Source organism: Papilio xuthus, unplaced genomic scaffold (genome assembly GCF_000836235.2).
Source record: "Papilio xuthus unplaced genomic scaffold, Pxut_1.1 DF826938.1, whole genome shotgun sequence".
Taxonomy (NCBI): domain Eukaryota; kingdom Metazoa; phylum Arthropoda; class Insecta; order Lepidoptera; family Papilionidae; genus Papilio; species Papilio xuthus.
In genome coordinates this window covers 37,884-49,115 of record NW_013531711.1, presented here as the reverse complement: position 1 = coordinate 49,115, position 11,232 = coordinate 37,884, and the positions used below count along the sequence as shown (strand labels likewise).

Here is an 11,232-nt window from a genome sequence, read left to right as displayed (position 1 = left end):
CCCCGCCGCGCCCGGGCTGCTCGGCGGCTCGCTCGGCGACGTCGGGGTCGGCACTTGAGGAGCCGCACCTTTACTTCGCGCCTGTAAATATAAAACTCGAATAGTGGCTTCTTCGGTAGCAGTCATGACTTTTGCAGTACATTCAACCCGAGCTGCCCACCAGAGACTCGCCATCGTGAAAAAATCATAATAGTGGTGAGCTCTAGAGTGATAAAAAACAAAGAAACCTTGGAACGCCGTTTTCGCGCTGCCGTTGTTGCGGAGGTGTCGGAGGAAGCGGAGGGTGCGGGCGCGAGAGGGGCGGCGGGCGCGAGGGTCGCGGGGGGCGGCGGTTCGGCCCCCAGCCGGGCCGCCAACAATGTGAGCAGTTCCTCCACGCGGCCCAGCTGCATCCAAACGTGTAAAACTTTACGGAATTTTTGATTAAAAATGTGGCAGCGGTTAATGTTTTATAATTCTTGCGGAGCGAAGCTTGCCCGGATGATTGTTGAACGTCTACTTTAGTGAAAAAAATGCACAAAAGAAAATGAATAACATAGTCTCATCACCTTCTGCTGCATCCGTTGCACCTCGTTACGAACGTCGCGGCGTAGCTCGGCCATTGCGGCCTCGTGCGCGGCGGTGGCGGCGGTCGCAGCGGCGGTGGCGGCGGCGGCAGCGGCGGGGGGTGCTGCGGAGGGGGCGGGTGTGGTGGGTGCAGGGGGTGTAGTGGAGGCGGGGGGCGCGGCGAGGGGGCTGGGGGTGGCGCGCTTGTCGTCCGTCTCCTCGTCGATGGCGTCGCGGCGCGCCACGGCCGCGCTGAGCACGCTGGCTGCACGCCCGCGGCCGAACGCAGCCTGCGAGTATTACTAGATCAGTATATTCATTCATTTATTTACGGATATGAAAATTCGTATTAAGAATAAGTCAACAATTTACTGGATACGCGGCACTGACTCGGAGGCGGCCATAGAAAGGCAGTGACCGTGTGCTGACATCCTACGACGGCTGCGACAGCGGCCCTAGCCACCTGCCACCTTCCACCTGCCGTCGGTACTTACATTTCCCCTAAGCGACATTGATCCCCGAACAATCCGTCTAAAATGTAATAGTATTATGGCCCGTCTTTGCGGTCTTTGTGTACAAGACGGTTATTTTTATGTTTGCACTGTTGAATTTTGTTATAATTTACAGTGTATCATATTATATTATAATAACATGACTATGACCGCCGAATGCTATTAAAACGGTGATCGAGGCGTCCGCACCGCGACCTTCGCTGGTGACGTACGGGTATAGAATGCCAGTACATGTGTGTACCTTGAGTGAGACGGGCGCGGCGGGCGGGGCCGGTGCCGAGGCGTCGGACGGCGGGCGGTCGCGTGCGCTCAGGCTGCGCGTGAAGGCGGCACGCGGGGCATCCGGCGCGTCCAGCGACCCGCCCGCCAGCAGCCGGCCCCACTTGCCGCGCGCCGCCCCCGCCCCCGTCCCGACTCCGGCCCCCGCCCCCGCCCCCGCCCCGGCACCGACTCCCGCCCCCGACCCTGCGACGCCCTCTCCGCGCTCCGCGTCGCCTCCTGGGTTGATGGCGTTCGCTGTAAAACAATCGTTCCACTTTTTCACTTCTTTTGGACGACGGTTTTTTTCGTCCCGTGAGGGTCAAGATCTGCGGTTATTTTGCCGTCAGTGTTTTTATCGATAAAACCCGACAAGTGCTGTCGCAGGATAAGGCGGCGCGTGCGTTGGTCTCGGGGTGAGGCCAAAGAGCACCGACGACACGGTTTACTCGTTTTCAATACTTTAAAGTACAACTACTGACCGGGAGGGTGTGCGGCGTCGGCGGGTGCGGCGGGCGCTGGGGATGCGGCGGGCGCGGCGGTGGCGCGCGGGCCCGGCGCCGCGGCCACGCTCCGCTCGCGCCGAAACCGCGAGAATATCTTGCGCACGAGGTGGTCCTGCGCCTGCTCCAGCTGCGGCTCGCGCTTTCGCCGCTCCATCAGCTCGCGCTCGCGGCGCACGTCCGCCACCTGCACACAGAACACACCGCAAAGCGCGGGAGAGTACAGAACGTTTGCAGAGCGGCTGGAGCGTGCGGCGCGGTTACCTTGCGGAATATGAGGCGGTGACGCAGATTGTAGGTGAGCGTAAGGTTGCGCGCGAAGCTGTTGGCGAAGGCCTGGTAGAAATCGAGCACCTCGAGCAGTCTGTCGCGCTTGATGGTGTGCAGGTCGCAATAGGTGAGGGCGCGCACGTTGGCCGCCGATTGGCCCACCGCTGTGTCCTTCCAAAACGAGTCCCCGAACACGTCACCCTTTCCTGCGATATTTCCTTATATTTACACGAACTGCCTTAGTGATTAAGTACCTCCTATTAAATTCACAAATGTAAAAAAAACTCATGTCGCTGATCATGAAGATAGTAAAGTTGTGTATCGCTTCGCTGCGTACACTTCGCTGAGAATGGTGGAGACCTCGCCGCCCGCGGCCGCGCGCCTCCTCATTATATTTTGATGGCTAGTGTCAGAAGATTATATTTCTCTGTTTTTAACTTTTTTTTGTACGTACTCACGACTCACACAATCACATGACGCGGCGGCGACGATGGCAGCAATGTGTTCTTGCACCGCGAGCTCATTTGAACATAGCTTTTATTTTCGGGCAAAATATGTTTTATCCTTTCTCCACGTTCTCCACACGTGAATCGATGTGGTAAGCTTTTGATGGTAGTCGGCACCCGAAATAAAAGGTAATAAGCAACTAACAAAGATTTGCAAGGCCGCCAGGGTCCTATGATACGATGAATACATCTATGTATTTTTATACCATTGTGAAACATTACGCGCATTTTGGTCGGAAAAAATCTTAGTTTAAAATGTAATGTTTGTAATGCATAAGTCAGCATATAAGGTGTGGGGCTCACCGAGTATGGCGACGACCTCATCGTCCTGGATGACCTCCAGCGATCCGGTGACGATGAAGCACAGCGAGTCGATGGACTCGCCGGTGTGGTAGAGCAGGTCGCCGGGCGCCGAATGCGACATGTGGAAGTGCATGGCGAGCGCGCGCAAGCACCCGTCCGACGCCAGGCGGAAGGCCGGGTGCTCGTTGAACACCTTGCGGTTCAGGTGCACGCAGATGTCTGCCTTCATGTCCTTCGGGCAGTAGTTAAGCACCTGCGACACATACACACACACTTCCGCTAACTCACCTCTCGCCGTCTCTCTCATCACTCCCCATATAACTCGGCTCCTCGTTAACACGCTGAAAGCGGTAACGCCTGTAGTCGCCGACGGTACGCACCTTGTCGGTGTCGAGGCCCTTGGTCATGGCCCAGGTGGAGACGACGTAGTCCATGACGCGCTCACTGAGCGCCTTAGGAACTTCATGCAACTTCATGAACTCCCGCACATTGTTGAGCATGTCGTGGTACTTGGCGGTCGCCGAGGTCATCTGCTGGATGATGGTGGTCACGTGGCCGAATATCGTTGCGTACAGCAGCGCTGCGGGCCGCAAGCTCACACGTTAAGGGTGCGCGCGCGGTGGCGAGCGGGGCGCCCCTCGCCCGCATCCCGCACCCCGCACCCCGCGCCACCCTCCCCTCGCCCCTCGCCTCCCGAACATTTGATAAGTTAACAAATAATGTTGCCTATAAACTTTTCAGAGTACTTCATTAACAAGTTTTCAATACAATCCTGTGAAAATATTGCAAAAAATGCAAAACTAGGCCAAGCGCAGGAGCAGTTGTCTTTGGATATTTAAACAAAATGAGAGTATATCGAGTGTTAGGAGCGAGGCCCTTATTTTGTCTGTTTTCGTCATCTACCAAGCAGCAAGGAGATGCCGAGTGCCAACCTAGATACAAATGCAGCACCGATGTTCTTGAAACGACTCTGAAATATGTAATTTGCGCTCCTCTACTTATAATAACATCACATACATGTTATATATATTTATTATATACGAGTAGCATACGATGAAGTCAACAAGATGTAGCAGAATACAATCGATGTAAATATTAAAGTTGAAGTTAGTTACGATATCACCTCATAACTTACATATATCCCGGTCATTAATCTCATATGTAACTATCATTGAGTGAGTGTAAAGCGCGCGGTTTCTCTTTATCATTTTGTATTCATTTGCAGAGGCTTTGTTTTTCCCGAGCGATGCTTTCCTTAACGGAGACCGCGACTCTTCGTGGGCCTGCACGGGGTCGGGGCGGGGCGGGGCGGGGTTAACTCATTAAAAAAACTCATAAAATAGTACTGAAATGCAAAAATAAAATTAACATTTCATACGTAAAGTTAAGTCTTAAATCCATAAAAGTACATAAGATCTGTATAATATATACTTTTATATATTTAACACCGGGAAGGGAGGGAGACTACAGGGAGGTGACAAGCCAACAAATAAATAAACAAAGTACGGTACAGAGACTTGCATCGCAAAATGCAATGCGACCCGGTGACCCGGTGCTGCTGTCTGCTGGACCCGCACTCCAATCCTTGTTGTTAGTTGCATTGCATTTTGTGTTACCAATTAGTTTCACGAAACTTCTATGTTATTGCAATTTTTTTTATAAAATAAATAACCAAAAAACGGAATTCTGTACCGGGCTTAAGAACAACACAAATACGGGAGATACGAAGGATAAAAAAGAAGAGGAGGGAGCGGGAAGGAGAAGCGCGGCCCCCGGGGCAGCGGGCTGCGCGGGGGTCGCGCCGCGTGCTCCGGCTAATAAGAGAAGAATTCCGTCACCTGCGACAATCATCATGCAGATGGTGAAGATCTTCTCGTTATCGGTCTCGGCGGCGACGTTGCCGAAGCCCACGGAGGTCATGCAGGTCATGGTGAAGTACAGCGCGGTGACGTACATCGTCTTGCGCGAGGGCCCGTTCACCAGTTCCGGCCCATCCGACTCGTTGGACCACACGTACGAGTATGGACTCTGCGTCACATTAGCCAGCTTCCAGAGCCAGGAGTATTGCAGGCCGGAGTCGGCGTCCGAGCGGCCGATGCTGTACCAGACGCAGGCCAGCCAGTGCGCCACCAGCATGTAGAAGCATAGCAGCAAGATGAGCATGGCGGCGCCGTACTCCAAGTAGCGGTCCAGCTTGCGCACCACGCGTCCCAGCCGCAGCAGCCGCACCACCTTCAGCGCGCTGAACAGGCTGCCGATGCCCTGTCACAACACGACTCGGTCAGTCGGCGCTAGAGGTCGCTCGCAACCTACAACGCCTGGAGGACGTAGCGGAACAGGATAATACAAATATAATGTCACCGACCCACTGAAATGGAAGCCACCCGTTTATGATTTGTCAAAATTTGTCAAAACGTTCCAGTCATTTTCGTAAACAGACTGTCTTTCAACACTCTGCTCACTCAGCTCTGTTTAGTATTAGAAAAATAGCGCTGTTTCATAATGCCCTTTGCCCTGAAGTCACAAAGCCAACTGTGATTTTTATCAGTCGTGAGAGGTGACCTGGCTGTTGTGTCAGTTCTAACTCACGACGACGATGTAGCACTTACGTCACAGTTGTTCGGCGATCGACAACTCTCTGTTCCAAATGATATCACTTGTTGCTTTCCGCTAGCGAAACGTGGAACACATTTCAAATATGTCGTAAAAATTAAATATTAACTCTATTTTGTATAAAAATAGAATATTCTACGGGTTGATATCTTTCTAGCTAGCACGCTTCACTATGGCTTCTTTAAATAAGTAATTGGGTTAAAGTGTACAATAACCATTTAAATGCACTCACTATTTTGCATTTATAATAAACCTGAATAATGTTAAGAGACAATTTTACAAGAACTATTTTTGAAATCAAATTTTTGCGACTTAATTTAAAAAGCTCATAGCTATAATACATGTTAATATACATATTCGTCCGGTGACGGCACCGACTAGTTTCGAGCCCATCGGGGGCCCTTCATCAGGGTGAGTGGTACTGGTATTATTTCGCGGACGCGGCCCCCAGCTCACTATACATATCAGTTTAGTATAATATAATGTCTCACGAAAGTTTGAATAATTTAATGTTAATACGCATATGTCATAGGATGTGTGAGGGAGAGAGAGAGGAATGTATGGGTATGTTAGAAAAAGCGAGGCGACTCACATCCTCGTCGTGGTCGAACGCGTTGAAGACATCGTAGGGCAGGCAGGAGAGCAGGTCGATGAGGAACCAGGACTTGAAGTAGTTCTTGCGGATGACCTTGGGGTCACTGACCACCTCGCCGCCGGGGCCCACGAATGTCGTGTGAAAGTTGAGCACGATGTCGATGAAGAAGACGACGTCCACGATGGAGTCGATGACGAGCAGCGATACATCCTCGCTCGTCTTGTTCTTGAAGGCGACGTTATACGGCACCATGATGGCCGTGTAGAAGGTCAGGCAGAGGATGATCCAGTCCCAGATGGCCTTGAACGCGCAGTAGTGCAGCAAGATGTGCGGCGGCGTCTTGGGCGCCTCCTGCCGGTACTGCGGCAGCACGTCGCCCGACAGCGACAGCACCTGCCACACGCCGCGCGCCGCGCAGCACTACGGTGTAGCACACGGTGTAGCACGCGGGCTCGCCCCGACACCCTCGCCCACACACTGCTCATACAACGCAACGCAAGAGGGCAACGGGGCTGAGGCACCGGACGCCTACTTTAATTATAATTTAACCAGTACAAATAACAGATAACTAATTCGTGTCATTAGAAAAGTCAGAGCGCAGTACAACTTATTTGAAAAGTAAAAGTAAAAGTGCGTCGTTTTCGGTTCGTACGACAAAAAAAGCGTGTTTTAAAAATTATAACGAAATATTAAATTATCTTCTATCTATACGTATTTTTTTCATTGATAAAATGGCAGACGATCAAGCGGCCACCTGAATTCGCCGAAATAGCGAAGTGACAACAGCCCACAGCCATCCGCAATTGTAGATATGTTGCCTACCTTTGATCGACAGAATAGGGGACACACAAAAATATGACATTTCTCATTCCTATGCATCATCTTCTCCGGTTAATCCACTTCCCTTGCCTATCCTTTCCTTATAAGAAAGTGGTGGGAAGGGAAAGGGGATCGAAATCAGGCTTCCGGCATACACACTCTCAGACGAAGCGCGGAATTGCTTCCACTTGACGTCTGTGTTCTATGTTGTCGCCGTATTTCACAGGTCATTTATCTTGATAATTAAGAATAAATATACAAGCAGCTTTCGCCTACGAGAACCGAATGGTGCGTCAACGTCAGCCAAGTTGCTCTCGTCCGCGTCGCCAGTCCAGTGCACGGGATACCTACGTGACGACTAGCAAGTACCGCAGAGTGAAGGTGGACACGATTAGTCTAGCCGTGGCGGCGAGGTGCGGCAACAAGACAGCGGAAAAAGCGAGAAAAGCGGAAGAAAGGAGTGCGGGTGGTGCGTACATGGTGCGCGTTGGTACTGACATGCGCGAGCTGGCTCTGCCGCGCCGGCTCCTTCAGCGCCGGCAGCGCCGACACCAGCACGGAGCGCGACCGTGTCACGCTGCGCGCCAGCTTCGCGAACTTGGACAACCCTGCGCACGACCACACTGCGTTACCCCACCGCTCTCACACCGCCCTCACACCGTCTTAGATCCGTCTTGAATCGTATTAAATCCGTACTTAATATAATAAATGCGAATTTAACTCTGTCTGTCTGTCTGTCGCGCTTTCACACTACAGCTACTGAACCGAATTAAATGAAATTTGGTACACTTATATGTAGTCTTAGGCCTGAGCAAGGATACAGGCTACTTTATTATACAACAAAACAAAAGGATGACTTAATCAATTCGATAATACATTTTCAAGGAACTAGATTTTGCTCAGCATCTACATACATGAATGTAGAATAACATTTATATTTGATTGATATTAGGTAAATCCGTAGTAATATCACAGAGCAACAAAAATATCATACAGTAGTGTTTGTTATCCATCTTTTGCACAAAGTAATCATTTTTCAATTATGTTTCAAATTAAGCAACGTTTGTTAGAGTTTAGAGGCGCATAAGGCCACTGGCGGGCCGAAACTGCTATACAAAAAGCAGGACAGGAGAGGGTGTTACTCTGTCACTGAGACTTACCTCCTTTGGGGTCGTCGGCGTCGATGGGCTGCTTGAGAGCGGTGATGTCGCGGAAGGTGAGCAGGAACAGCACCACCAGCTCGCGCTCGTTGCGGATCGGCGCCACGTGCACGAGTAGCCACAAAGGCGTGCCTGCGCACGCGCACATATGCAGTTCTTGGCAAAAAACAGCACTCTTAAATGTTCAGACTGCGTATAAGCGACTACAATTTAATCTATGAAATACAAGTTATACAGTTACTTATTCGGCAGCATAGTTATGTATTTAGTAGATGCGTTTTCAATGTTTTCTTACAACTGGCCTTTCTCAGGCTATCATCTTGGTGTACATTCGCGGCAGTAAATATCTATGCGTCCGTTCTCCAAAATAGTTTTGTGCTCTTGACTCATCACAAATATTACGTGTTGCCTTTCTTAGACTAAGATATACGTACTTTTTAACGAGAAAGTTCTTTTTACTACTTTGCTGAGTTGCCAACAAATATTTGATTTTTAAATGTATATTATTTGATCGTAATGTAAAATGTTCATTACAAACGGGACATGCTTTTTACTTTTGATATCTTATTTTCTCTGGCTCAAAAACTCGGCTTCAGTCGAGCGGAGAAACGTGCAGCTGCACTGTCACCTGTCACCACCGCGGACTGTTAAATATTGGGGATGGGGTAAATCTATACGTCGAAAATAATTAAATTAGGTATTTATTTTTAATAAGGAATATTTTTAAATTTTAATATTTATATAACATAATATTGTTTTACAACTACTGGCGGAAGCGGACATGCCTTTGGCTTTGGACAAGTCTTTGGCTTTGGACTTGAAGTCCAAAGCCAAAGACTTAGTGCAAGTAAAAAGTTGTGTTTAATCGAAAAACCATTATTATTTTATTTTTAGGTCACTATTTGTGACCACCGACCTCCCACAACACTCTATCAAACTTTTATCCCAAGTTATTCGGAGGAAGGAATACTGAGCGACAAATATACAAACAAACATTATAATTCATTGACTGGAACCGTGTATTGATTTCAAACTCTTTACATGTATGTAAGTTCAATATTATTTATAGTTTGTTTGTTTTTTTTTCTCTAGTACTTTCTTTATTTACGCGAATGTTGTGTTTGCCTGTAATTGAAATATGTTTTAGCTTACTCTTTATCATGTAACCTATGGACTAAGTAATATGTATGTAACATATATTCCTAAATAAATAAAAAAAATAAACATTGGATGGCAACGCCGTATTCGAATGTTTGCTGCCTTACAAGCGATTAGCGACAACAGAGAAAACAATGATACGAACGGTTTTTCTTGTAGAGCAGGATTTCAAACTGGTCAGCTAGATGGTGGTCCAGCGCGCGGTCCACGCGCTGAACCGCCTCCTTCTCCGTCAGCTCGCCGTACATCCAGCTGCACCTGCGGCACGCCTCGCATGCATCTCATCGCGCATTTAGAGTCGACGAGGGAGTTATCATCAGGTATCCACGAAGGCAGTCATTTTCAAAGAGTGAATCGAATCACCTTCTCGCGATCAATCGCGGTGATGATTTTTTTTTTAACAAGTTACTGGACTGTGACCGTATTACGTCGAAGGCATCGGGAAACGATGGATGGAACCTTAGCGATAATCAAAGTGGCCGATGCAATGGAATGCCGTTGCTTCGATCGAGATTACCTGCACGACTTCTGCATGACCTCCGCGCGGTTGTAGCCGCTCATCTTGCAGAAAGTCTCGTTGCAGTACACAATGGGGTAGTCGACGATCTGTGCGTTGGCCAGCAGGAAGCTGCTGTCTGCTACGCGCCGTCCCGCCGTCCCGCCATACATTCGATAAATAACGAATGCACCGTATCAATTAAAACAGGCACTAGGGAATTTTGTACCCCTCTTAATACTATGTGCCACTAATTAACGAACTCAACATATTCCGATTTTTTTTATAAAGGGTTTTGTTTTTAATCACCCTGTAAAAATATGGTGTTACCTAATCCCCACATAGATGATATTTGTTAAATAAAATATTAAATCAACATCGAAAAAACATCCCTCAAAAACGTAGTTAAAAAGTGTTGTTTTTACAGGTTGCCTGCGCCAAAGTTGACACCTGGCCGAGCGGCGCGGGGCGACGTTCACGCACTCGTTCTTTCATTCCATTCATTCACGCACACACGCACACTTGTCGCATTTATAATGTATCTCTTTTCTATAATAATTAAACGCGAATTTAACATTTCCAACAGTTTTTTATTTTCTTGTTCTGAATTGAACTGAACACATGTTTTTTTTTCATTTAAATTCATTATTAGGTTTATCTAATTCGAGTAAAACAATAATGACTACATGTTTAAATCTTATATGTATTATTATTTTACATTCCCTATTTTTTCTGGTAATTAAAAATAAGCGTAAAAATCCAGCACTTTGTGATTTATGGAAACCAAGGCAGGCTTACTCAAACAAACGTTACTGATACTGACGTTGTGATGAGGACCGACGGATGATGTTTTCCAGGAATGTGTTTTGTGGGGCCACTAGCCCCCGGCGGCCGCCCGGCATGCCGGGGTCGCGTCACATGCCTCGCACGACCCGCCGCGACCCGCCGCGACCCGCCGCACCCGCCGACACCCTAAGAGGCCCGCCGCCACCGAATACCTTTTGCGGCCTCGAACAGTCCCTGCTTTCACGACCAATGTGTCTTCGATTTCTTTGCTTTTGCTTCGACTGTTACCTAGTAAAATTAAAACAAGAACAATTATATTATACTTATTTACGCTCGCAAGTTATTGTAGTTAAAGATTTCCGGAGAAAGGTTGAATTTGAAAAGAAATAATAATCTATGGATAATATGTGACATGTGTTCAACGTGAGCTGGCAACTCTGATCGCGCGCTCTGATCTGAGGGAGACGCGAGGCGACCGCTCGCCGCGCCCCACCGCACCCCACCGCACCCCACCGCGCCCAATGCGCCCGCCCGTCGCAAGGCCGCCCTTTTAATCACAAACGAATTCATATGGTTTCTTAAGATTCCGCGGCGGCAAAGCGAGAAAGTTTTTTAAATGCAGAAAATAACTATTATTTTTCACAAGTCTTATCTCTATGTTACAAAAATGTCCTTGCGTTTTCTCTGTCTCCCCCCCCCCCCCCCCC

At 48.7% G+C, this 11,232-nt stretch overlaps 1 protein-coding gene across 1 annotated transcript in view; it reads right to left on the bottom strand.

The window, feature by feature from the left end:
• The window catches only part of eag (potassium voltage-gated channel protein ether a go-go), a 14,680-nt gene that overhangs the window by 506 nt on the left and 2,942 nt on the right, over window positions 1-11,232 (bottom strand). The window contains exons 2-15 of the mRNA XM_013317275.1: window positions 10,563-10,813; window positions 9,761-9,881; window positions 9,389-9,501; window positions 8,086-8,217; window positions 7,403-7,533; window positions 6,104-6,499; window positions 4,737-5,160; window positions 3,279-3,478; window positions 2,899-3,151; window positions 2,084-2,295; window positions 1,799-2,006; window positions 1,300-1,574; window positions 549-836; window positions 228-386 (exon numbers count right to left, since the gene is read on the bottom strand). Of these exons, the coding sequence (XP_013172729.1) occupies window positions 228-386; window positions 549-836; window positions 1,300-1,574; window positions 1,799-2,006; window positions 2,084-2,295; window positions 2,899-3,151; window positions 3,279-3,478; window positions 4,737-5,160; window positions 6,104-6,499; window positions 7,403-7,533; window positions 8,086-8,217; window positions 9,389-9,501; window positions 9,761-9,881; window positions 10,563-10,641 (2,991 nt within the window). The 5' untranslated portion in view covers window positions 10,642-10,813. The remainder of the gene's footprint in view (window positions 1-227; window positions 387-548; window positions 837-1,299; window positions 1,575-1,798; window positions 2,007-2,083; window positions 2,296-2,898; window positions 3,152-3,278; window positions 3,479-4,736; window positions 5,161-6,103; window positions 6,500-7,402; window positions 7,534-8,085; window positions 8,218-9,388; window positions 9,502-9,760; window positions 9,882-10,562; window positions 10,814-11,232) is intronic.